The 27,752-nt window shown below is 40.2% G+C and overlaps 1 protein-coding gene across 1 annotated transcript; it reads left to right on the top strand.

Moving 5' to 3' along the window:
• Positions 1–321: 321 nt before the first annotated feature.
• Positions 322–27,632, top strand: UBE2Z (ubiquitin conjugating enzyme E2 Z). The gene is made up of 7 exons (XM_058180902.1): positions 322–768; positions 2,890–2,962; positions 9,765–9,952; positions 15,277–15,388; positions 18,312–18,424; positions 22,681–22,771; positions 25,092–27,632. The coding sequence occupies exons 1-7, from the start codon at positions 407–409 to the stop codon at positions 25,260–25,262; spliced, it is 1,110 nt and encodes a 369-aa protein (XP_058036885.1). The 5' UTR covers positions 322–406; the 3' UTR covers positions 25,263–27,632.
• The last annotated feature ends 120 nt before the right edge of the window (positions 27,633–27,752 follow it).

The following is a 27,752-nucleotide window of genomic DNA, read 5'->3' as shown; positions in this document are numbered from 1 at the left end:
TTAATACTTGGCACAGATGGCCACGAGGAAAACCCACAGCTGTCAGAGAGACATCCCGGAAGCAAACAGCAGAAGCTTGGTTTTGTTTTTTTGGCAAAATAACACCAGACGCATGTAACAGAAGCTTTCCCTTTCCAATTGTTTTCGTGAGAACTTTTTCACCCACGCCTGATAGAACTAAACTATTCGGAACCGGAAGTGAGGACAATGCTCTAGAATGTCTAGGCAATCAATGTTCCATTAGCTGCGAGCGAAGGAATCAACAACGTGGGGCGCTCTGGAACACTGTAGCTCAATGGTTGATTGGCCCCCCCACTGTCGATAGTGGGTGGAGCATCGTGATCCGCTCTGCCCACCTCTGTCGATGGTGTGGGAAGTCCCGGAAGCATAGCAGGGACTGTTGGCGATGATGGCGGAGAGTCCGGCTGCTGAGGAGATCGCTTCGGCCGCGGTACTGGCCGCCCCGACAGGCGGAGGGCCCGGAGCCGGAGCCGGTGGCGGAGGCACGGGCGTCTTCCTACCAGCCGAGCTCTGGGCGGTAGCGGGCTTGGGTTCGGCAGGAGGAGGAGGAGGCGGAGGAGGAGGATCTGGAGCGGGATCCGGAGTCGGTTCTGCAGGATCCCCAGTGCCTGGGATTCCCCCTGCCGCCGCCGCTGCCGCCGCCGCCGCCGGAGTGCTCCTTTCACACTCGGCCTTCTGGGACCCCACGACTAGTGGTGATTGGGACGGAGAGAGACCGAGCGCTGCCTGCCTGCTCCGCATTAAACGGTAAGGAACTCCGGAAAACGAAAGAAGGAAGTCGATCTTAATCATCCCGTCTTTCCATGAGAGAATTTAGCCAACATCTGGCGAATCGCGAATGGCAGTGCTTCTGAGCATGGGCAGAGTGCTCAGTTCTGTCCCCCCCATCCCCACCCAAGCCTTTCGCTTTGTGCCCTGTATTTCGGGGTGAGGCGGGGTTCATGCTTCCACAGTTCAGTCTTGTTTGAAATATTATTTTATATTCCTGGTGATCGATTGAGGCATTGGGACAGCTTCCTCTGTTTCATCCCTGCATTTTCTTGTAAAAATACAGAACTCTAAACATATTAAATCAAATAGAATAAGCTTCCGATTACAAAAGCCTGATGCTTTCCAGTCACCTAGCAATTCCCAGACTCCCTGAACACAAAAATCAAAGTCATTTGACCCTTAATGAAGACACTGAATGAAAATTGCTTTCATTGTAATACTGACTTCCTTATTTTGCATCAGAAAGCAATTGGTATTTAACGTATTTACAACTTCAGTTAAATTTCTACTAATGAGTATATGCAAATAATATGTTCTGTGTATTTATAGCTGTCCAAGGTAGGAGAATTCTAAGCAGGGCTATATCTTTATTTGATTGCATATCATTTTGTAGTCTTTTCTGTATGCATTTCGTCTTGCATCAACAGCTTTTAAAGGCAGGCAGTCAGCATTATTTTGTGGAGGTTATCGCCCAAGGACATATGTTGAATTGATAGTAGAAATAGATCTGCATTCATGCCACCAGTTTGCTTTTTTTGTGTACTGGTATTTTATTGTACATGTTTATTGTACGTATTGTCTGTGGAGTTCTTCCTCAAATATAGCTTAATAGAAAACATTTATCTGTTTAAAAGATACCCAACATATGTATTTATTTATTTATTTATTTTATCACATTTATATACCGCCCTATCTCCCTAGGGACTCAGGGCGGTGTATCCAGGTGTAACTAAAGGGGGCAGTTGAACAAAGATTTTTTGAGCCTAAATAGTCTCCTCTTTTAATTAATCTTATTAAATCATGTCAAAAAGTGCAGTAGAAGGGAAGTCCCTTCTGTTATTTCCCCAAGTACTAGTTAGCACAAACTCCTTAGCACAAACAAGGCCACAATTTGACTCTTTGCCTGGGCAATTAGGTGAGACTTGCAATGAAGATTCTGAAAAATGGGACATAGGGGGGAGGGGCTTTGATGCTCTCTGAGGTTGGTTATTTTCTTGCAGATGCTTCATTTCCCAACAGCTGCTAAGCAAAGTTTACTAGGAAACTGGTTTTGTGTGTCCTCATATAATTAAAGTACACCTTTGTTTTAAAGCAAAAAAGTGAGGACCAACTATAAAGGACAGTTTGAGGTTATTCCCATAATTAGACATATAAATACTTCAGAAATAGTTAACAGCAGTTTTATGTAACCACAGTAACAAAAGTTATATTGTTGGGATATAGAGCATGAAAGTGAAAGTCAACTTGCAGAAGTATTTCTCAGAAGTTTCACTGAATGCCTCCAGGGATTTTGGCTGTTATTTTCAAGCAAAACTATTGTTTTAAAGCACTATTGATAGATATTTTATACATTTGGGGAATGCAAGGCTACTAAACTTAATTTTTCCATTTATTTCATACTTTAGTGAAAAGAAAATAGTACAAGTAAGTTGAAGGGTAGCAACTTTCAAAACAGCTTGTCAACATAGACACTTTTGTTGATAAATGTATGCTGACAGATTGAGGGATGAGGAAACAGTTCCTTATGAACAGGTGTGGGCTGTGATAAGTTCTTTCACGTTATGTTCCCATCCCCTTTGTGGGAGATCTCTTTTTCTCTCATTGTGTTTTGAACTTATGTGATAGAAGGATATGTGAATTACAAATAAGCAGAAACAGTTTACTGATTAACATGAGGTACTGTGTGACCAGAATAAATTTTTATCTAAATTATGATTCTTAAATTTAGGTCAAATCTATTTATTTTAGGCACTGCTTAGGGCAGACTTCGGACATTTTTTTTAATGCATTTTTAAGTAAGATTATTTGTCAGTAACTTAAGAGGAAACTTAAAGGAAACTTGCAAAATACAGAAATATATTTGTATTTCTTTCCTAGGGATATTATGTCAATTTATAAGGAACCACCTCCTGGAATGTTTGTCGTACCTGATCCTCATGATATGACCAAGGTAAGTGGTATCCAAGTGCTCTGTAATCTAACTAAAAGGTTTTTCTAACAATTTAAAAAAAGTGCTTCGTAATATAATGACTTGGCATATCTGCACCTGTCACTTTTGGAAAAACTGCTATAAATAGAAAAATGAGATTAATTTTTTGCAATATCCCCTTAAGAAACTTTCAGTAATGCTCATATTGTGTTTATACTGAGTAATTAATTGAAATGAGACAAAACTAAGATATTAGTAGTATTAAAAAAGCAGTATTTATATTTATATCGCCATTCCTAACATTTTTATGTTGTATGCATTGCTGTGAAAAATATAAAGCACAGGTTCTGCCTTTCAGATTTGCAGTCAAAAAGACAGAAGTGGATTAGAAAATTGGTGGTAAGGAGGAGATGAAATTGTTAAAAGGTGTTTATATAGAAATAGAACTGGGACAATTTTTCCTTTGGTATTGATCTTTAGAAAGACATGTTTAGTCTTGTAGCGTTGATTTTTTTCAGGCACAAAATATTGTATTTTTATCAAAGAAAAAGCCTGAGGCATGGAGATACCAATTTTTTTAATTCATGAATCTGTTAAACACCATAGAGACTTCCTTTGATTTGAGTTCCTTACAGAAAAGAAAAAAAGTAATTCTACAAGTCACTTAAGTTGTATGTTATTCATATATGCCCAAGGATCTGCCAATGCAGTTCTACAGAGGAATTATTGAGTCTGTCATTTGTACCTCAATAATTGTCTGGTTTGGCACAGCAACCAAATAGGACAAGTAAAAAGTTAGGATTGCAGAAAAAATAATCGCAACCAGCCTGCCTTCCATTGACGATCTGTATACTGCATGAACCAAAAAGAAGGCTGAGAAAATATCTACAGACCCCTCATATCCTGGACATAATCTATTTCAACTTCTTCCCTCAGGATGCCACTATAGAGCAATGCATGCCAAAATAACTAGGCACAGAGACAGTTTCTCTTCCCCCCCCCCCATGCTATCACTCTGCTGAACACTTAATTCCCCAGTACTGCCTCATTTGCCATCTTTTTTCCTCATCTTTCCTATTATCTTCTCCTTTTGGTTCCTTATTGTTATCAATTGTTGTTTGTAACTTATGATTAACGATTATAACTATGATTTATAAATAATTCTATTCTATTATATTCTGCTATGCTATCCTGTGCTGCGCTGCGCTATGCTGTGCTATGCTATGCTATGCTATGCTATGCTATGCTATGCTATGCTATGCTATGCTATGCTATGCTATGCTATGCTATGCTATGCTATACAGTGCAGGGGTCTCCAACCTTGGTCCCTTTAAGTACGTGTGGACTTCAACTCCCAGAATTCCTCAGCCAGCTTTGCTGATACAGTGCACTATACTGCACCGCACTGTGGTTAGAATGCAGTATTACAAGCTAATTCTGCTGACTGCTGATTGCCAGCTGTTCAGCAGTTCATTCCTGACCGGCACAAAGTTGACTCAACCTTACATCCTTCTGAGTAAACCATTCTGGTAAAATGGAGGGCCCAGATTGTTGGGGGCAATATTCTGACTCTGTAAATTGCTTAGCGAGGGCTGTAAAGCATTGTGAAGCGGTATGTACTGTAAGTCTAAGTTCTATTGCTATTGCTATTGCCTGTTCTGTTCTGTCAGATTAAGCTACGTGCAGATCAAATTTTATCAAATACTCTAAGCACTGCCATTAGAACTGCCATGAATAAATACATAAAATAGGTAGTGGTAAATCTAAGCGAGTAGCACTTATTTATTGCTATTATGTTCTGCCTTTCATTCTAAAAGTTCTTTGATGTACATAGCCTCCCTCCCATTTTTCCCTTCAAAAATGCCCTAGGAGGAAAATTTGTCCAACAGTGTTTAATGACCCTATATTTCCTAACAAGATTATGAATTAGAGTGGAAAAGTTGTTACAGTCCATTGTTTTAAGCAGTGGACACTGAGTTTCAGCATTAGTGACAGTATTCTTGTTTTGACATGCCTGCAGTTATAACAGATGACTAGTTTTTAAAAAATGCTCCATCTCTGGGTTCCCCCCCCCCAAATGCTATAAGACTAAGGACAGACAGCAAGCTTCAATCTAACCTTTGCTGACGGCATTGTTTTTTTAGTTATCATTCACACAATTTTTAGTGTATATGGAGTCAAATAATGATCAATTCACTTGTCAGTTATACTAATTGATCTTACAATTGAATAATGTGTCAATCCAAGGTCGATATACCCGTGTTTCCCTGAAAATAAGACCCAGTCTTATTTTCTTTTGGGCTCCAAAATAAGCATTAGGGCTTATTTTCAGGGAATGTTTTATTTTTTTCCCATGTGTGGGAGGCTCACTTCTTCTGCTTGTTCGCAGTGGGGAAGGAGGCCATGTGGTGTGCCAATGACACGAGGCAGGGACTGGAACTGCCCCATGAGCCCCCTACTGGCTTACCTGCCTCGCAGTGGTGGTTCCAGCAGCCCCAGCCAGCAGGACTATACATGGCCACCAGCCCACTTCTTACATTTGTTCACAGCCACAATGGAGCAGGAGGCCAAGCAATGCACCAGTCCCTGGCCATGAGGCAATTGGGGTGTGGATGGAATGGCTGCGAGGGCCTGAGAAAAGCTGGTGCGCACGTGGGGCAGCTCCGCCTCCCTTCGCCTCCTTTTGTGTCAGCAACGCAAGCAACCAAATAGAATGGCCAGCTGGCCGGCTGCACAGACACTTAAGTAGGACTTATTTTGGGGGTAGGTCTTATATTAGGTGTATGTGTAAAAACATACTAGGGCTTATTTTTGGGATAGGGCTTATTTTTTGGGAAATAGGGTATACCCCTAAGGATCCCTTGGAAATTGAAATTCTCATTGAGACATCCCCATATGAATTTGTGACATTTTAGTAAGTATTTGGATTTTTGGAAGCAAATTTGGAATTTGAGTAAATGTTTATTTTCTTTAAAAATATATTGTCCCATTTTTCATTCAGAAAGGTTTCCAGTGTGATTGATAAAAATTAAAACATTGCTTTTTCAAGGTAAATCTGGGTTAACTAGCAGGGATGGAAATGACCATTACATATTTTAAAATCACACCTCGCTGCTCCGTAGCCTGCACTGGCTTCCTGTGGTCTTTCGGGTGCGCTTCAAGATTTTGGTTACCATCTTTAAAGCGCTCCACGGCTTAGGACCCGGGTACTTACGAGACCGCCTGCTGTTACCTTTTGCCTCCCACCGACCCGTACGCTCTCACAGAGAGGGTCTCCTCAGGGTGCCGTCCGCCAAACAGTGTTGGCTGGCGGCCCCCAGGAGTAGGGCCTTCTCTGTGGGGGCAGTGATGCTCTGGAATGAACTTCCCCCTGGCCTGCGTCAAGTGCCTGATCTTCGGACCTTCCGTCGTGTGCTCAAAACATATTTATTCATTAAAGCGGGACTGGCATAATTAGCGATGAATTTTAATTGGGTTTTCTTAATATTTAAAAATTTTAAATCTAAATTTTTAATTATCAGCCTTTATAATTTGCTTTTTTAAATGTTGTTTTAACTGTATATATTTTGTTTTTATTTTGGCTGTACACCGCCCTGAGTCCTTCGGGAGAAGGGTGGTATAAAAATTTAATAAATAATAATAATAATAATAATAATAATAATAATAATAATAATAATAATAATAATAATAATAATAATAATAATAATAATAATAAAGGGTAAGCAACCCCGTTCCTCAGAAGGGCCCTAATGCAACCAGAAGCTAAGGCTTTGCAATGACCATCTTATTTGATGATACGATGTCCAAGCAAAATTTAGAGCACCTAAGACAGTTGCATGGGTGTTTGAGGGAAAAAATGGACTCCAAAACTAAATTCATATAAGAGGTGAAGGGAGAGTGGAACCACATTAAAACACATGTAGTAAATAAAACAAGTGAAGTAAAAAAAAGTTTTAAAATTCTATTTAAAAAGTAATGCTAGAATAAAATTTGTCTAATTTTAGTGGGAATTCTGCAGATGTGCAGTAGGTGCAGAATTGACAAGCGTGTCTTGTGCTTGCCAACTACTAAGAACCTACAAGAGTCATTTGAGTCATCTTAAAAGTTAGACAGATTGAAGAGGGGAATCCTTCACATGTTCCCAATCCACTTAGGGCTTTAAAGATCAAAACTATTGGTTTAATTTAATTATAGGTAGTCCTGGACTTAGGACCACAATTGGAATTCTGATCACTGAACAATACAATCATAAAGTGAAATGTCATGTGACTTAGCAACTAGTAATTCCTTTTGCCATCATTAAGCAAATAGAATAGAATAGAATAGAATTTTTTATTGGCCAAGTGTGATTGGACACACAAGGAATTTGTCTTGTTGCATATGCTCTCAGTGTACATAAAAGAAAAGATACCTTCATCAAGGTACAACATTTACAACACAATTGATGATCAATTTTACCATTATTAACAAAGGATCCACTCCAATCCATTTCAGGCTTGGCTCCTCCCATTTCTGAGTAAGGTAAAGGAGTCCTCTACTCACTATACCCACCTATTTCCCCCCCCCCATTTCTGCCCTTTTGGCCTCCCTGCACCCTGTTTTTCATGATGGCAACCAACCCCAGGACTGCATGGCTTTGGAACTGCTTGCCATGCCTTGGAAAGCCGCAGCCACCCATAGCCCATTCTCAATTGCCCTTGTCATCCTGAATTCTGAGAGCCCTGCTACCCTATACTCTGCCACACCATCTTCTTGTCCCTAGTGCTGGCAGGGCTGAGCTAGGGCTGCAAAAAAGGAAAAGGGATTTTGCCGTCTTTTTTGCAGCATGAAGCCAGCTCTAGTCTGGTCCAGCAGCCAGGCTAGCTATGTCTCAAAAGTGAGAGCAAGAAGAGGGTGAAGGTCAGCTGGGATGATAGAGTGCTGGGTGGCAGGGGGCCGAAACGGTATAGACGGGGAGCTGGGCAAGTGCGGGAGTTGCAATGCTCTTGCAGTCATAAGCACATGTGGGCTGCAAAGTACCCCAATTTTAATCATGACTGTGAGGGTACTGCAACCGCCATAACTTCTGGCATAGGTCGTAAGTCTCTTTCTTCAATGCTGTTGTAATTTCGAACAGTCACTAAATGAATAGTTGTAAATCAAGGATTACCGATAAGAAAAATAGAAGAAGCTGGAGAAGCTTCTTATGGAATTTTCCAGTGCATTGCAAAGCAGTAATATTTTTCACCGCTTCAACTAAATAAGTAGTAATGAAATCTGAGACATTTACCATTATTAACAAAGGATCCACTCCAATCCATTTATTTATTTTATTTATTTATTTATTGTTTGAATTTATATACCGCCCTATCTCCCAAAGGACTCAGGGCGGTTCACAGGCATATAAAAACATCAATATACAAATTAAAACAATCATTAAAAAACTTATTCTACTGCCCAATTAATTAAAAGTAAAAAATATAGATATTAAAATCAATTTAAAAACCCCTCTAAATTTAAAATCTAAAAAACTAAGCCAGTCCTGCACAGATGAATAAATGAGTCTTGAGCTCATGACGGAAGGTTCAAGGTCCGGAAGTTGGCGGAGTCCTGGGGAGTTCGTTCCAGAGGCGGGAGCCCCATAGAAGGCCCTTCCTGGGCGTCGCCAGACGACACTGCCTAGCTGACGGCACCCTGAGAGTCCCTCTCTGTGAGAGCGCACGGGTCGGTGAGAGGTATCTGGTGCAGTAGGCGGTCCCGTAAAACTGCCCTATGCCATGGAGCGCTTTAAAGGTGGTCACCAAAACCTTGAAGCGCACCCGGAAAGCCACAGGTAGCCAGTGCAGACCGCGCAGGATAGGTGTTATACGGGAGCCACGAGGGGCTCCATCTATCACCCGCGCAGCCGCATAGGCTTGGCTCCTCCCATTTCTGAGTAAGGTAAAGGAGTCCTCTACTCACTATACCCACCTATTTCCCCCCCCCCATTTCTGCCCTTTTGGCCTCCCTGCACCCTGTTTTTCATGATGGCAACCAACCCCAGGACTGCATGGCTTTGGAACTGCTTGCCATGCCTTGGAAAGCCGCAGCCACCCATAGCCCATTCTCAATTGCCCTTGTCATCCTGAATTCTGAGAGCCCTGCTACCCTATACTCTGCCACACCATCTTCTTGTCCCTAGTGCTGGCAGGGCTGAGCTAGGGCTGCAAAAAAGGAAAAGGGATTTTGCCGTCTTTTTTGCAGCATGAAGCCAGCTCTAGTCTGGTCCAGCAGCCAGGCTAGCTATGTCTCAAAAGTGAGAGCAAGAAGAGGGTGAAGGTCAGCTGGGATGATAGAGTGCTGGGTGGCAGGGGGCCGAAACGGTATAGACGGGGAGCTGGGCAAGTGCGGGAGTTGCAATGCTCTTGCAGTCATAAGCACATGTGGGCTGCAAAGTACCCCAATTTTAATCATGACTGTGAGGGTACTGCAACCGCCATAACTTCTGGCATAGGTCGTAAGTCTCTTTCTTCAATGCTGTTGTAATTTCGAACAGTCACTAAATGAATAGTTGTAAATCAAGGATTACCGATAAGAAAAATAGAAGAAGCTGGAGAAGCTTCTTATGGAATTTTCCAGTGCATTGCAAAGCAGTAATATTTTTCACCGCTTCAACTAAATAAGTAGTAATGAAATCTGAGACATGTACCATTTAAAGAAGTATTTGAGGTTTTTTTTCTGACTGCTTGCAGAGAACCTTCTTTGCCTCCCCTGACTTGTGTCAGCAGCTGTTGGCACTGGGCAGGTGCTGCCACTGATGCTTCCATCAGAAGTATTTGCGCAAGCCTGGGCTTTTCTCTTGCAGATTCATGCGTTGATCACAGGCCCCTTTGACACGCCTTACGAAGGGGGTTTCTTCTTGTTCCTGTTTCGCTGTCCTCCAGATTATCCTATCCATCCGCCACGGGTCAAACTGATGACAACTGGGAATAATACAGTGAGGTTTAACCCTAACTTCTACCGAAATGGGAAAGTCTGCCTCAGTATTCTAGGGTAAGGACCCATTCAGCTCAAGCTCTTTTCCAGGGGAAGCCCAGGTGGGTGCTTTGGAAAGGCTTATATGCAGATCTTTTTCTCAGGGACCATATGTGAATGTGTGTTTTTCAAAAGAATAGGGCAGAGGAAAAGCATGAGAATTTTACAGCACAGAGGGCCAAATTAACCACATAACTGGAAGCCATCCCTGGCCACAAGCTGTTGTTTTCCATCTTTTAATAAAGAGGCAAACTTGGGGCAATTAAATTTGCATATTTTTTTTCCTACAGCCTTTGATCAGCTTTGTGCACCACTCCCTCCCTCTCCCCCCCCCCCCCGGTCTTATGCCAGAGACAGTAGTACTCGGGGTCAGTGGTGCTTCTTTTAACTTTCTAGGCTGCTGGGTTTTTTTTTCAATCCAGCAAAAAATACTGTAAAACTTCTGTATGTTTGTTGGAATGGATGTACTTTGATATATATGTATAGAAAGAAGGAAAGAAAGAAAGATACACATGTACTGTTTGAAACCACAGAGAAATTATTTCAAAAGATTGCTCCATATTCCTGTATGCCATCTGTTTGTTTCTAGTTACTTGTCCTTGTGTGGATTCAGTAGAGGAGAAGGCTTCTTTGGATGCTTCAGTGATATTTCTTTTCTTTTTTAAAGAAAAAAAAAAAAGATAAACTAGTTAAATGGAGATAAAGGAATCAAAAGTGGTTGCTGTTATATTAAGTTTGTGACTCCTTCTATCAATACCATGTCGGTATCCAAGCGACATGATCATAAAGTATGATATCACATGACCATATTCCCAAGGGGCATTCCATTTGCTGTTTCAGGCAAATCCCACATGATTGTTAGGCATGATGTCACATGATCACCATTTGTGACCTCCTGCTGGCTTTCATTGCCTTTACTTGTGAGAAGCTGGCCGTAAAGGTTGCAGATGGCAAGCATGTGACTATAGGATACTATGATATCATAAATGTAACCCCCAGAATCGTGATTGCATGATAGCCACATCTGGTCATAAGTCTCCTCATTCAGCACCATTGTAACTTCAACCAGTTGCTACCTGTAATTGCTTTCAGTAGAGTGTTTATTAATTCACAAGCATAGGTACATTTGTAAACTTTTTATTTTGTTAACTGTTCTGTTATGTGAATTAGAATGTATCAATTCAGAAATCTTAGAACTCCAAATCCAGTTGGAGCCCAGATCAGTCCTTGTGCCATAAAACATCTAGTGTGGAAAGCAGCATTCCTAAGAGCTGTAAATACAGCCAAAGGAATGTCAAAAATTGATGTCTCTGTCAAGAAGGAGCTCTAAACATCCTACAAAACACAGATATTCTGTGCGTAGAGCCAACTTTTATCCTCATGATGAATTTAGTCTTTATTTGAATTTTGGTCAAATTGAGGTGAAAAACCAGTTCAGCATTCCAGTTGGGCTGCAAGGTTTCAATTACTGCAGTATCCAGGTGGATCAAGATATAGAGCACACCTACCCCACATGGGATTGTTGGCTACCTTCAACACTGCTGCCTGTTACCTGATCTTCGGTGTTCCCCTTTAAGAAATCCTATATACTGTTACTTTTCATCTAATGGTTTTTGACAGGAGGTTGTTGCCAAAAATAATTCCCAGCAAGAACTAGGGGCTCTCCATATCCCACCATGTTTAGGGACTTTCAGTACTTATTAATACTTAAGAGACAAATGATATAAACAATAACAATAGCTTGGTGGCACATCTTATCAGAGACTTGATCGTAACTTTAGATAGTGGAACTTCTGCAAAGGATAATTTTAGGGAAGATAGGGTCTCTAATAGACTGTGCTTAGAGATGGTGCAATGACTCGAAAGCCAAGATAAGTACCGTATATACTCGAATATAAGCCGATCCGAGTATAAGCCGAGGTCCCCAATTTTACCCCAAAAACTGGGGTAAACTGGGGACTCGAGTATAAGCCGAGGGTGGGAAATGAGGCACCTACCGGTTGGGGAAACCCTCCCTCCCTCAGCTGAGAAGGCTGGCGGCTCCCCCGCCCTCTCACTGCACCGGCAGGGCTTCCCCGCGCCGTCCGGTAAAATGTGAAAAAAAGAAAAAAAAACAACTCGAGTATAAGCCGTATATACTCGAGTATAAGCCGAGGGGCTTAAAAAAAAAAACAACTCGAGTATAAGCCGTATAGACCCGAGTATAAGCCGAGGGGACGTTTTTCAGCACAAAAAACGTGCTGAAAAACTCGGCTTATACTCGAGTATATACGGTAATCCTTGTTTACTTATGTCCTGACCAGTATTTTCTATAATGCCCTAACCAGCTTTTGTACTATTGTATCATAAAAACAAAATCATTCTAGCTAACAATTATTAAAATATTGAATTCTATGTCTGCTCAGAACATTAGCATATATTATGGTACTTTTGTGAGATTGCATATCCAATCTAATCTCTACAGTGAGTTGATAACCAGCAATCCTAGATTTGATAGGTTCACATCTCAGGATTTTGAAGGAGCTGGTATATGTAACTTCAGAGCTATGTTTCAAAGATCATGTAGCATAGGGGAAATACCAGGAAAGACCTGATACATTTCCAATTTACCAAAAAAAAAAAAAAAAAAAGGGGGGGGGGAGGGATGGAATGGATCCAGGAAATTATAGGCCAATCAGCTTAACATCAATACCTGGGAAAATCCTGCAAAAGATAATCAGGCAGAGGATTTGTAAACATCTAGAAACAAACAAGGTGGTTAGTAGAAGCCAGCATGCTTTTTTTGATAAAGTAACTAAATTAGTGGATCAGTCATGTCCATAGTATACTTGGACTTCAGCAAGGCATTTAACAAGCTAGACCACAACCTATTTCTTGGTAAGATAGGGGATAGACCATATCACCATCAGATGGATTTGCAATTAGTTGACCAACCACACTCGGTAGTTAATCATAAATGGAACTACATTTACATGGAAGGAAGCATGCAATGGGGTACTTCAAATTTCAGGATCCAGGACTCTTAAACATCTTCATAAACGATCTAGATGAGGGGATAGATGAGGAACTTATTTGCAGACCACACCAAGCTGGGGGGGAAAGCCGATATTTTAGAAAACAGGCTCACGATCCAGAAGGATTTTTACAGACTTGAGCATTGAATCTATTCCAACGAGTTGCAATTCTATGATGAGAAAAGTAAGGTCCTGCACTTAGTCAGGAAAATCCAAATGCATAGTATAATGAAGTGGTACCTGGCTTAACAGTAAGTAACAGTGAGAGGGAGGGAACGAGATGTCCTAGTACAGTGTCGGTGAACCTATGGCATGCGTGCTGGAAATGGCACACAAAACCATCCCGCAAAGAATGTGCGGCCTCGCTGGCTCCTATTCCGTGTTCCTGTCATTATATGCGCGCCTGTTAGCTGCTCATCGTGTGTGCGAGAGCAGCGGAACCCGGAAAAGCGGCGTTCCGGCACACATGCGCAGGCCGGCACTCGACCTTCTGGGTTGACATTGCGCACATGCATGATGGCCAGCTGTTTGTCGGGCATGCTTCCATCCAGGTGTTTGGGTGCCAGCTCGTGCATGTGCAATAGACCGCCACTCTTCTGGGTATCGGCACTCCCATGCACGTGAAGGCCAGTGGGGCCACATATACCTCGTGGGATGGTTTCACGTGCCACTTCTGGCACGGAGGGTGGCACACGGGCATGTCAAAGATTTGCCATCATAGTCCTAGTAGATCAATATTCAAGTATGAGTCAGCAATGTGTTGTAACTGCTGAAAAGCCAATGGAGTCCTAGGGTGCATCAACAGCACCAAGATAATGAAAAATGATAATACCACTTTACATTGTGCTTGTGAGACCATACTTGTGAACGAAAGCAAATATACATGTCCCAGGACCTATTGCAGGATCTGATCTGGGTTTTCCAAACTTTCAGACTCCTGCTAGAGCCCATCCTCAGAGAACTTGTCTCTGTCAGAATGTGTTCACATTCCCTGTGGATGGGCTAAGCATGAGTCTGAAAGCTTGGAAGACTAAACCTCTAGTTTTGGTTACCGACCCAGATTGGATCCTGCAGACCACATTTGGAATGCGATCTAGTACTGGTCCTTACAATACAAAAAAGATATTGAGATCCTGGAAAGTTTGCAAAGAAGAGCAACAACGATAAAGCATCTGGAGGCTAAATCGTATGACAAAAGGTTGAGGGAGCTAGATATGATAGCTCCCTCAACCTCAAGAAAAGTGGATTGGCTTTTTCTCTAGAGCACCAGAGATCAAAACAATAAATCATGGGTAAAAGCTGTTATAGAGAGAGCCAACCTAGAAGTAAGGAGAAATTTTCTGACACTGAGCAATTAATCAGTGGAATAGCTTGCCCCCTAGTGTTGTTAGTGCTCCATGACTGGAGGTTTTCAAGAATAGACTGGACAACCATTTGACTGGGATGGCATAAGGGTCCTGCCTTGAGCAAGAGGCTGAGCTAGAAAACATCTCAGGTCCTTCCAGCCCTAAGATACTATGAATATAGCCTTAGGCCTAATTACAGAAGACCTTGGCAATTAGTTCAGATCTGTGGTAACATATCCTTTCCAAACAGCTCAGAAAAGTCAGAGAAGAGGAGGCACACAACACATTAAGGTCTAACCTTACCTGTTGCTGACTTTGGACAATTTACTTATAGCAATAATCTTCCCTAGAGAGAGTGTTTTCTGATTAGGACTATATTACCTCAGGTTACTACATTGATTATGGCCTATAAATAAGTTGTCAACAGGTGTAAGGCTAGACATTATTGCTGGACAACATATATTGATCTCTATTGGTATTTTTCTTATTCATGCTACTAAACATTTCAGGAATGTAATATTTTCTTCTTTGTTTCTAAGTCTTGACAATCTTCAGTTTGACTTACCATTCAGTTTGACCTAGATACAGTGCTTTCAATTCAAGCAGAGAAAGGTACTTGAGCCTCTTGGAGCATTCACATGGCATTCATCTGGAGCTCTTTATAGTGATGTGACATCTTTTCCTTGCATATATTAGGTGTCTTTTGCAGTGGCCACATGATCCCAGTAAAACTTTAAGCACAACTGCTTAAAGACTTGTGGACAGGTATTACCTATGTGTCCCTGAAAGCTTTGAAGTATCTTTTTGCCTTTGAATCCCGGGAGCTATTTCCCCCTACTACATAATGTATTATTTATTTAGCTGGGTTCATAAATGTGACAAGGTACATCAAAATACATCAAGGTTCCTATGTGTCATTAAGAAATTATTTTGTGTTTGCATCTATGGAAATAAGCTCTTTTTTTTTTTTGCTATCTCACAGCACATGGACTGGTCCAGCCTGGAGTCCTGCACAAAGTATTTCTTCGGTACTTATATCTATACAGTCTTTAATGACTGAGAATCCCTATCACAATGAACCTGGCTTTGAACAGGTAAGGAACCCCAATTTTGAATTATATGGCTAATGGGACATTTTTTCATTGGGTAATTGAAAAGATTGGAGTAACATTGGTGTAGATTTAAAGAAGCTAGAGAAAGCTTGCAGAGCATGCTTCTAGATTCCCACCCATCCCTTTTTAAAATAATAGCTTCATTGTCGATTATATGACCAAAAAGTAGGATGGAGAGGGGTTTAGAATTGAGGATTCATCAATGTTGCAATTCAGTATTGAACTATTGTATGATAAAAATGCATTGGGGGAAATATTTCCTGCATTTTTTCTCTACTTCTCAATCCCATTTTCAAACAAAGAATACAAAAATACGAACACAAAATACAAAGAAATCTGGCAAAGTAGCAAGATTTATTGGGCAGCTAAATATTCTTTTAAATAGAAATTCCAAAGTAAGGGCTATGTTTCCATGGACCCTTATCAATGGGATTGCAGCTGTATTGGAGTTAGCACCGAGTGACCATTTTCTTTCAGCTTCGTAATCTTTCATATAGAGGTAATCCCCAAGTTAAGAATGTTCCCTTAGCAAACATTTGAAGTTATGAGATAAGCATCCCCTAATATTTATGAACAAGTCCCGAAACTACGAATGTTGCAGCACCATGGCAGTGGTTCACTCTTACAAATGACTGCAAAGACTCTGCAACATTCGCCGTCCTATTTCCACCCCCTCCCCCCAGTGCCAGGTTTTCATAGCCACTAGGCCTGTGGATACTCACCTTGCAAAGATCTAGAGAGCCTTCGCTTTCTTGGCCTGTTTCGATGCTTTACACCTTCAGTGAGTATGCAGAAAATGGAGGCCTAAGGTACGCATGATCACGCGACATCAGTGGTACAAGATCTCATGCTACTGATCTCTTGTGATCTCACGGTACTTTAGGCCTCTGTCTCTGCAAACAGAGGCCTGGGTGAGATCTGCAGCAAAAGACTTTGCAAATGGAGGGAATGCCTGTAACATTGAAGCTTTCCCTATTTGTCTTTGCTGCTAAGAGCGGAGGCTGGGAGGGACACGTGCATTACACTGGAGCTCCGTTTTTGCCAGGAAAGGACTTTCCTCAAGGCCTGTGCTGAAAAGAACGGAACCCATGGAGGGAGCGCACGTCGCTCCAGAACTCTGTTCCCTTTGGCAGAGGCCTTGAGGAAAGTACTTTCCTGGTGAAAACGAAACTCTGGAGCGATGTGCACTCCCTCCAGGGGCTCTGTTCTCTTCGGGAAAGGCCTCCTCAAACCTATGGGGGCATAAACACTTTTCAGCCAGAGACTGAAAGCTTCTGGGGGCCATGATCTCTTATGACTTCAGGCACACACCCACTTCTGCAGAGAATGGGTGCCTGTAATCTCATGAGATTAGGGCATCTAGAAGATTCCAGTCTGCACACGAAAAGTTTTGCACACCAGTGGGAAGCTTTAAAATTTTGTGAATCAGAGAAGCCAAGTAGAGTGCACGTCCTGCTGTCCCTCTGCTCTCACCGCTTGGAGGCAAAGAAATGGGCTGGAGAGGAAACAGATCTTCACAAGGTAAGTGAAGGATGGGGAGCAGCAATTGTGGGGACCCCAGGGGAGGGAGAATGTGTTGTGGTCTGTCAGCAGCCTATAATGCTGGTGGTGGAATTGGACAGTGATGAGGCGGAGGCGAGGCCAGGGCCATCGAGAAATGGGGTGTGGATTCCAGAGCCTCCAGGGCCTGAGAGTAGTGAGAGTGACGTGCAGACTCCAGAGGCCGAGAGTAGCGAGGAGGAGGAGGAACTGGGAGAGCCTGTCCCTAATGCCCGAATGAGAAAAGCTGCCAAGAGGCAGGAGCAGCTCAAGCAGAGGTCACCTCATGGGTAGGGCCAAGAGATAATTGGCCCTTCCCATAAGGTTTAAAAGGAGACCAGCATCGGTGTTTCAGTTTGCCAGAAAACAATGTTGGAGCTGCACTCATCCCATTCTCTGCTCTGGATGTTTCTCCGAGAAGACCATGGCATCTCTCCATTCTCTGCTCGAGTCGGTTATCTGCAAAGGACTTTGGCAATTATCTAAATTGGACCAGGTTGCAAATAATGACAGACTGTTTTGTGCGAGAAGCCTTTGCTTTCTTTTGAGTTTCATGACGCTGGGAATGGGTCAATTCCCAGCTGCTTGAATAAAGTTTATTTTCATTAAGGACTGCATTTGTTGCTACCTGCTCGAGTCTGGGTCACAACAGAGTGAGGTATCTCAGTGGGTTGGGGGAGGCCTTGGGTGGTCTGAAGCAGGTTGCCTGTTCCATCACTTAGCCACCCCATGGCCTCCCCCATCTTGAGATATCTAATGTGCATTTAACGAGCCGCACATTCGATTAGAGAATGTGTGGGTGAAAGGAGGGAGTGATCACGTTCATGTTATGCAATTCACTCCTACCAATCCTCAGGTTATAAATGGAATGGGCAGGTTCCATTACATTCATAACTCGAGGGCTACCTGTAATATAATTTCATATAATAGTATTAAATATCTCAAATACTTTGACCACCTAATGAAAAAAAAAAGACTCATTGGAAAAGACCCTGATGTTGGGAAAGGCTGAAGGCAAAAGGAAAAGTGTAAGGCAGAGTATGAGAAAGGTAGAGTCATCAGTTCAATGAACATGAGTTGGGCAAACTCTGGGAGACAGTGGAGGACAGGTAGGCCTGGTGTACTATGGCTCATGGAACTGCAAACAGTCAGACATGAGTTAGCGACTAATAACAAATGAAAGATTGTATACTACTTTATAATGATTGTAAATGAATATAATTCTTGTATCCAATTTTTATTTTGCTTTTTGCTGAATTGTTTTCATGACAGTGGATATTGGGGGTGTTGTATATTGTGAATAATTCTTATTCTGTTTGTTTGTATATCATAAGTGGAGAGATTCTCAGGAATTGTTGTTTTGTAGGAAAGGCATCCAGGAGACAGTAAAAATTACAATGAGTGCATTCGACATGAAACTATCCGCATCGCTGTATGTGACATGCTGGAAGGGAAATGCCCTTGTCCAGAACCTTTACGGTATGTTTGGAAAGACATCATGATTTAACTTGCAGGTTCACTTTCTATACTCCATTGAAAACCTCAGAAAATATATTTCTGGAAAAATTGGTAAAATAATCTTCACCATTAGAATGTTCAATCTCCACTGCTTTCATAGCCACATAGTTAATATTCTGGGAGATTCTGCATGCCACTACAGAAGAATTGCAGTTTTATAATATGGTTTCTCAAGCCTTGTACCTTCCACTTATGTTGAATGTTGGCTGAGGGTGATGGCTGTTCTAGTTCAATATCTTTAGTGTGTATCAGATTGAGGAAACCTGGTTTAGGTAAGTAATAAGATTGCAGTGTTTAGATATGTCAGTTCTTTTCTTTTTTTGGTTAAGATGGGAAAAAGAATTAGATCTAGGCAAAAAAATCCAGTAGGAACCAAAGAAATCCCATCACATAACATCTGACTGGTGTTTTTCCTCTTTTTTATGAGTTTAAAAGTTCAGATAATTAGAAGGGCCGTGTTCATATTTCTTCATGATCTTAGGCCTTTAGCGAAGCTGTTCATTCTCTCTTCCACACTCCAATCATTTAATAGAAATGTACTAATATCATCAGGTTCAATTTTGGTTTCTTAATGGCTACACCAGCAGCTTCACTTTTATCATCTTCATTGTGTTTCCATCCTCAAAAAATTGGAACAATTTATAGAATGTTTGCCAAATTTTTTTTTAACAAACATAATAAAAAAGAATCATTGTGAACAAATTATTGGTCAGGTACATCTTTAAACATATCAAATTTTACCTAATACAATGTATTTTCCTTCTTCTTTAAGTTCAATTATTTATTTGCACACAATCTGATTATAGAAATAGATCAAATTCAACCCATTCAAGAAAATATTTAAATGAAGTCTAGTCCCCGTGCTTAATCCCTTCAACATCATTAATAAATTATATTTACGTTTTAAAATTCACCACTCTCAGCTTTATATCTACATTACTAATCAGAGGTCATGCTATCTAAAATCTCTTTCTTAAAACTGCTCAGAGATCACATAGACAATTTCATTCTTCCCTTCGTCTTCCTCTGCCTCTAAATCTAAACATATATTTAAATTTCCATCTGTTCCATCAGTTTTCCATCTGATCCATTTTAATATCAAGTAAAAAATTTAACATTTGCAAGGGTAATCACTAATTATTTCCCCATTATTCCCTCAAAATATTAACTGTTTCCTTAGAAGTTTTATCAAATCCTTTTATTACCTTACTTATTTGTAAAAACAAAAAAAAGAATTTTTTCCCCTCAGTATAATAACACTCATTTCCCTCTTATCCCAATTTATTCTAGTATTTTTCCCTCCATTTCCCAAAACCTCAATTATTTTTATCATAGTTGTCACTCATATTTTAATATAGATATTAACATTTTCTAAAATAAATTTCTTAACATAACTCTAAAAGCAGCCATTAGTTCCTTTCAAAAAAAAGTCGTGTGTCTACATGGGAATGGGAATAGTCCACTATTCCATGCTTACTTTCTTTCTTTGCCTCTGAGTTCTTCTTAAGTAAAGAATTCTCCGCTTAAATCAATAATCCAAAGACACACCATTTAGAAATCTCTTCTAAAACTGTTGTGTGGTCCCAACGACATCAATCCTCATGGGAATAGTCACAGGAAAGCTATTAGACTCTTGCTATTTTCCTCTGCCTCTAATTATAAAGGCAGCCATAAGTTCCTTTCAAAAAAATGTTGTGTGCCCACACCCACAGAACTTTCTTCATGGGGAATAGTCTGCTATTCCATTCTTGCATACTATCTTTACCTTTGGGTTCTTGATTAAATAGGGAATTCAATTTCTATAGTTCAAAGGCACGCCATCTGAAACTCTCTTCCAAAGCTGTTGTGTAGTCCCAGCAACACCAATCCTCTAGCTATCTTCCTCTGCCTCTAGATGTCTCCTTTTGAAACAGTTACAGCTCACAAATAGTAAGTAGCCATTTTGGTGACAAAGTTCCTTTGTTCTCAAATGCTTTGGTATGTGGAGGTCAATTTTCCAAGATTTCCCCTTAATTATATTTATTTATCTTCCATATTCTTATGTCCTATTGATATCTTAACATTCCATAAATTTAAAACAGAGGGATTTGAGATATTCGCATAAAAAACAGTTCAATAGCTTCTTTTACTTTTTTCTCCTATTTCTTTAATTTCTAATATAATCCGTTAAGACTTCCAAGAATCTCCAAACCATTGTTTAGTTGGAAAAAATTTGTTTTCCTTTTCTTTATTTAAATGGGGCTCTGCTTCCATTCCAAGCCCTATCTTCTCTCTTTCACTTCCCAAATGTGTATTCTCCAAATTGACTTTCACTTTCACTTTTTATTCAGTTAGCCGCCAATCTACAAATTCTCCCCAAGGCTTGTGCCTATTTTAAATTTTTATTTTTTCTTCGTGAGATCATCACTCACTCGACTTCAACAATTTGTTTCTTGATGCTTCTTCCTCCTGCCCGCTCTTGTGGCCGTCATGGCTTTGGTGCAGCTGCCATGATGGACTATGGCACTGCATTCCTCCCCGCTGGGTTGGGGGAAAAGATCTGGAGCTACGGGGAGTTTGCCATCTCCCCGTTCGCTCCGGCGGTTCCTCCACTCTTCGCTGCCCCTTCGAGGCAGCTATGGTCCGATCCAAAGTTTGGACAGACCCCCTGGGCAGGGGGATATTGGCGCAAACCCCAGAGACATCGGGGTTTGCGACCGTCTCGCCCGCAACGCTGGCCATGCCTCTAGATCTAGATCTAGGCAAAAAAATCCAGTAGGCACCAAAGAAATCCCATCACATAACATCTGACTGGTGTTTTTCCACTTTTTTATGAGTTTAGAAGCTGTTCATTCTCTCTTCCACACTCCAATCATTTAATAGAAATGTACTAATATCATCAGGTTCAATTTTGATTTCTTAATGGCTACACCAGCACCTTCACTTTTATCATCTTCATTGTGTTTCCATCCCCAAAAATTTGGAACAATTTATAGAATATTTGAATGATTTATATATTAAGTAATTTATATATGAAATATATTTGTGATCCTTCACTAATGAAAGCATTGCCAATATATCAGTGTTTTCCAGCTAGTGTTCTCCAGATGTATTTACAGTAGCCATGCTGGCTGGGAATTCTGAGTGTTGCAGTCTATCTGGAACTCACCAATTCCAGAAATGTTGGTGCAAGTTGTTTTCTGAGACTCACTTGAAAGTGGATTAATTAATGCAACTAATGCAATGGGAAAATGAGATTATGAAATTAACATATTTTGTCCAAACAAAATAAAAGCACAAATTTGTTGGGGGGGGGCAATAAGTTGACTTTGTAAATATACAAATAGAATGAGACTATTGCCTTATACACTGTAAGCCGCCCTGAGTCTTCGGAGAAGGGCGGGATATAAATGTAAACAAAAAAAAAAATCAAACTGGACATGCATTCATTCCTATTTTATTACTTGTGGTTCTTCAAACCTAGCTCTTGACATGTCTAAATCAGCTCAATTTGTTTTTTCTCTAAACCAGGGGTTCCCAACCAGGGGTGCAAGATGATATTCCAGAGAGTGCAAAAATTTGGGTTTAGAAGTTTCAAAATTATGGTGCATATGCATAATTATATCCATATAACTTTTGTAAGGGGTGCAAGAATATATCAGAAGTGTTCTAGGGATGTGTTCTAGAGGGTAGAAAAGGTTGGAAACCTCTGCTCTAAACAAACAAAAAATAATAACTTGTTTTAGATTTTCATATAGTAAAGAAGCAACATTGAAGGATGTAATGTTATGGATTTTTTTTTTCTTCGAGTCAACTTTGGAGTAACAGACTAGCATGTAGCAGCATACTTGCTTTGAATGATAAAACGTGATTCTCAGAATTTTGCCTTTTTATTTATACAAACACAGCTATAAATAAATACTGAGGTGATTTTTTTTGAAAGAAATGATTTCTGCATAGTGAAAACAATTATTGTTTTTACTCTTAGAGAAGAAAATAGTGTGGTCCATATAGATATTTAGTTATATGTAATATACATAAATGAAAAGCTAGTCTGCCCTTGCACCTCAAGATTTAGGAATATTATGCGTAATGGGAATACCCTTGTTAAACAAATTGTTGTTTTGTGTCTGTAGGTTTAAAAAATAGTTTTAAAACTGGGCATTAAAACTTTTTGATGGGGAAAAAATGGCTTTATTGCTGGTGGGTCTCATATCTTTTTGCTTCTTTTCTACTAGTGGAGTTATGGAGAAGTCCTTCATGGAATATTATGATTTTTATGAGGGGGTATGCAAAGAGAGGCTTCACCTCCAAGGACAGTCCATACAGGTAAGGACGAGATGATGTGTACATGTTGACTGGCAAGTAAGATTTGTAAAAACACTAGCAATAATCAGGGATTGAGTTCTCATCTTCTGATCTGAGAAAATAACTTTTTCATTTAGCAGAACTTTTTTCTGAACAGATAAATCCTATCGTTTTACCCACCAAATGTATTAAAAGGATAAAAATAAAATACAGGTAGTCTTTGACTTATAACAAGTCATTTAGTGACCATTTGAAATTACAGCAGTGACAGGTTCAGTTCAGTGTTGACAAATAGTGCTGGAAAAAGTGACTTATGAACATTGCAGCATCACATGACCAAAACTCAAGATGCTTGGCAACTAGAATGTTTTTATGACAGTTGCAGTATCCCAGGATTATGTTATCACCTTTTATGACTTTCTGACAAGCAGTGTCAGTGGGGAAGCCATGGTCATTTAACAAGCATGTTACTAAACAACTTTGCAACAATTCATTTAACAACTGTGGCAAGAAAGATTACAAAAGTGGGCAAAAATTATTTAACTGTCTTGTTTAGTGAGGGGCTCAGTTGTGGTCATAAGTTGAGGACTACCTGCATTAACAAAAAATAAATCTCTACAACCTATTAGTTTCCTCCTATGCATAAGTAAAAAATTAAAATCTTTACCAAATGTAAATTAACTTCAAACTCTCATTGTCTGAATAAAAATGCCTTTGCTGGCCTAGATTAGCATATGTATGAGAAGCAAGAGCACCCCAAGAACACAATGTATTCCTCTCAAATGTCACCCCAATACTGTGAAGGCAGAAAGAAATAGCACTAGCAATAGCACTTAGACTTATATACTGCTTCACAGTGCTTTCCAGCCCTCTCTAAAAGGTTTACAGAGTCAGCATATTGCCCCCAACAATCTGAGTCTTCATTTTACTCATCTTGGAAGGATGGAAGGCTGAGTCAACTTTGAGCCTGGTGAGATTTGAACTGCCAAACTGCAGTCAGCTGGCAGTCAGCAATGTGGATTCACAGGTGGCTGTTACATATAAATTGGGTTGACAAAATCAGAAATGAGGAGGTGATAAGCTGCCTTGGAAAGCTAAGGAAAATTATCAAAACCATAAAAAAGCAAAAGTTAGAATATTTTGGTCATGTGATACGACACCCAGAAAAATATGGTATACTTCACTTAATCCTCCAGGGAAAGATTGAAGGCAAATGAGGTCTAGGCAGAAGAATAATATCATGGCTTCAAAATCTAAGGGACTGGGTGGGCAAAACTCAGCAGCACTTTTTCGTGTGGTTGTTGATAAAAATAGGATTGCCAACATCTGATGACAGAAATGGCACAAGAAGAAGGCAATCAGCAGAAGTAGCCTGCAGTACTGCACTCTAACCACTGCACCACCGTGACTCAAAACAGAATTATCATAACTTCACAAATTTGTAATTATTTTATAAAACCTGCGGTACAATTGTGTTCATGTACTGCCTGCAGGTGGAAAAGTAGAAGGGATTAAATAAGTTTTTGCTTTATCAAAACTGTGACATTCTAGACATTCTGTTTCTAGACCATAGCAGTATCTTAAAATGTAGGCTGGATATATAGTTAAAGTTGCCATTGTAGATAAGCTATATTTGGGTTTACAGGATGCCATTGAGGATTCACATCAGGTGTGAGCACAGACTGGCTGGGAATACACAGCATATTACGCTACCTTGTGTTTGGCTAGTTGGTGGTTCAGTATGTTGTTTGAACTAAGTCAGTGTGGTTCAATGCATTATGCAAGTTAGTTGAAATAAATCATAGTTAGCCTTTTTTCCTCTCCCAAAAGCTCTGCTGCCAGATCTCTTCCTTCCCTCTCTCCTTCTTTGAAGCAACTCCATTTAGAAATAGCCCAATCTGCAGGGATTTCAGTTTTAAAACTTCCCTTTGAATGTAAAGGCAAAAAAATGATTAAAGATGCTTGATGAAGGGTAGCAAGGCCAAAACCAGCCTGCAGTGTTGTCGAGAATAAATTGTAATTATCAATGCAAAATAAAACACTGCTTGAATAAATGGAGGATGTCAGAGATAGCATTCTATTGCAGGAGCAAGGATGTCATCAAGAATGCCAAAGCAGCTGTGGAATCAGAACTGGCACCTAAATTAAAGCCTAATTCAGAAATTCTGAACCCATCAATTAACATTTCACACAGAATTTACATATCTCTTTCCAGCTTTTTCAAGCTCTCTTCATTTGTTAATATAGAGTGAATAGGGAAGAGTTAGTTTATTGCTGGAATAATTAACTTGATGGATGCTTAAATTCCTTTTGATTTACTGCACTTTTCCCCCCCTTACAGGATCCCTTTGGAGAGAAGCGAGGACACTTTGACTACCAGTCCCTTTTAGTACGTTTGCAAGGAATCCGCCTGAAGGTTCAGGAGAAGCACCAGCAGGAGAATCCAGAAATAGACTCAGAAAGCAGCTCTTCCGAAACAGAAACAGACACTCAGGGGAGCATTAAGATTTAGATGCCTCCCACCTGATTATTTGGGAATCCAAAACGTGAGGGTGGGATCTTCCAACTCCAGGTCCTGTGGAGGACCCCAGAGAGACCTGAGAACTGTTTAGGTTCCAGAGTGAGCACACAAGTGGAAAAACAGCAAAACACAAGTGTTATCTCCATCAAGCGCTCTGGTACATCCTGTTAAAAGAGCTAAAACCGAACTGGGCTTGTGAGAGGCTGCATTTTAGAAATGACCCTTCCCTCTGCTGGAGACCTCTGAGTGAATGACATGCAAAAAAAAAAGCATTTTGGAAAAACCTGTAGGCAGGTTTACGTCTCCCTTTCCGCCAATTCTCAAAGAGCATGAGATAAAGCATGGCTCCTTGTTCCATTGTCCTTGTTTCATAAATGTACTGCATATTCCTAGCACTTCCCTCCCAGCTTGTTTCTACACCTTGATGGGCTCCCAGTAATTGAGTCTGTTAAAGCACTTTTTGACTATTTGTACATTGCATTCTATTTCTTCAGATCTGGTGCACTGTAGCTTCCCGATTGGTTTGATGTTGCCTGTCTTAAAGACAGACCAAAGAGGAAGAATTTCTGCTGAAACTGGGCTTCGTGTTTTGTTTTGTTTTGTAGTTTCCACAGCTTTATTAAATTCTTGTTTTCCTGACTTTCACCCAAAGTCTAGGCAGGAAAGGAGTAAAACGCAACCCAGGAAAAGAATTAAAATCTATGTTTTAAGCCTACTGTGCAAGTCAATTTTCAGCTTTCCAAAGCAAACTTTACTTTACCTCATTTTACTGACCATTTTTGATGGCTCTAAAGGAGAAAAAACATCTCTCCTTTGGCAAGATGGATATAATTTTGGGGATGGGTTATATATAGTGTGGGAGAAATAATGATTGCAGAACTGAAGTACAAATAAATGCAGTAGCACCAGCAAATTAGCATGTTTATCTGAAGTAGCTTTAGCTTCCATGCTTTATTTTTGGGAGGCAGGGAGAACATACCTAGGAGTTTTGTGACAGGGAAAGAAGAAATTGTAAGCCGCCCTGAGTCTTCGGAGAAGGGCGGGGTATAAATGTAAACAAAACAAAAAAAAATACATTCAATGTCTCTTAGATTGTTATGCCTGGGAATAAATTTTTGGAACTATTCAGTCAAAGGATCAGATCTTATTTTAATAAGAATTTATTGAACCTGAAATATGGAGTTGCGTGGTAGTGGATGAGTTTTTCTATAAAATCTATGATAACTCCATTCGTCCAGATTGCATCTATGAAACAGAAAAGGTTCCAGATTTCTGAAGATTTTTTTAATGTAGGGATTTTAATTCTTTCTAGAGAAAACCCAGAAGATTTAGCACTTTTAGAACTGGCTCTAAGCCTTTAGAAAATTGGGAGGAATTGATGTTAATTATTGATGCACATTGATCTGAAGCAGGAGCCATTCTATAGGAAAGACTGCATTCAGCCATCAGCCTAGTAATGTACAGGGTTCCATGCTTGCACTTGCCATCCATCTCACCTCTCCCTTTAAACATGCTGTATGTTCATAGGCAGTATCCTACGTACTTGTTCTTGTACTTCCTTTGGGATATAAGAAGGGGCATTCTACTGCTCAAAATACTCTGCAGCTTTGGGTATTGGAAAAATCAATTACACTAAGAACAAAGTAGAATTGTTTCTCTGTCTTTCCTCTCCCCCAAGGGATATGTCCAAGGGATATGAATAGCTGGTGGTATCTTGGAAAAAAACATTGCAATACGAGTTTACATGTAGATGCCTTGTAAAAGGGAAGGCCTCAAGAGGCAAATTTTATCATGTTCATTTTGATCTCTTTAGATACAATCCAACAAATCAGATTTACTTATTCTCTTCTCACTTCCCTCAAAATCAAAGGGATGTAATTTTAAAGTCCTGCTGGAATCAGTGAGACTTAGGCCTTATGCACTCTGTGCCAACTGAATAAATTTGGCTATTCACTAGGGCTAGAAGTGCTTCTGGATTAGAGCACTATGATTTCAAGGCATCTTAACTCCAGATGCATGTTGGCTGTTGGAAGTATTGCATACATTTCTTTAAAACAAAACATGAAAAATGCCTTATGTGATTTTTTTTTCATGTGGCTCGCATGTGGGTGTAAGAAAAAACGGAATCTGATTTTGTAGCTGCCCATAATTATCTGTCTTCTGAACGTTTCCATTTTAAGAAGTGACAATCCTAGATGACTGATCTAGACAAATGTTAGTGACATAATTTTAGACCTAACAAGCTTAAGAAAAAAAAAGAAACATGCACAAGGGTCTTCAAATAAAGAAACCTTGTTTATATACAGTTGTACATAAGGGGTGTTTTTTTTTTTTGGTGCAATAAAGTTTGTTTTGGCAGGATCTGGAGTTCAACTGTCCTATCTGAAATGTAAAACTGCTACCTATCCATAACGTATGTTACAGAGACTGAAAGAACAACTATCTAAATATACTTAATATATGCTATTTCTCCAGCATCAT

The sequence above is a fragment of the Ahaetulla prasina genome, chromosome 4 (genome assembly GCF_028640845.1).
Source record: "Ahaetulla prasina isolate Xishuangbanna chromosome 4, ASM2864084v1, whole genome shotgun sequence".
Classification (NCBI taxonomy): Eukaryota; Metazoa; Chordata; class Lepidosauria; order Squamata; family Colubridae; genus Ahaetulla; species Ahaetulla prasina.
Note: the sequence above shows the minus strand (reverse complement) of the source record. Positions and strands in the feature narration are given on the sequence as shown.

What these genes read in the sequence shown, in the direction of transcription:
- UBE2Z (XM_058180902.1), top strand. Translation starts at nt 407, where the DNA reads ATGATGGCGGAGAGTCCGGCTGCTGAGGAGATCGCTTCGGCCGCGGTA. An exon ending in ATCCTCATGATATGACCAAG is followed by an intron (nt 2,963 to 9,764) that starts GTAAGTGGTATC and finishes TTTCTCTTGCAG; the next exon opens with ATTCATGCGTTGATCACAGG. An exon ending in TCCAAGGACAGTCCATACAG is followed by an intron (nt 22,772 to 25,091) that starts GTAAGGACGAGA and finishes CCCCCCTTACAG; the next exon opens with GATCCCTTTGGAGAGAAGCG.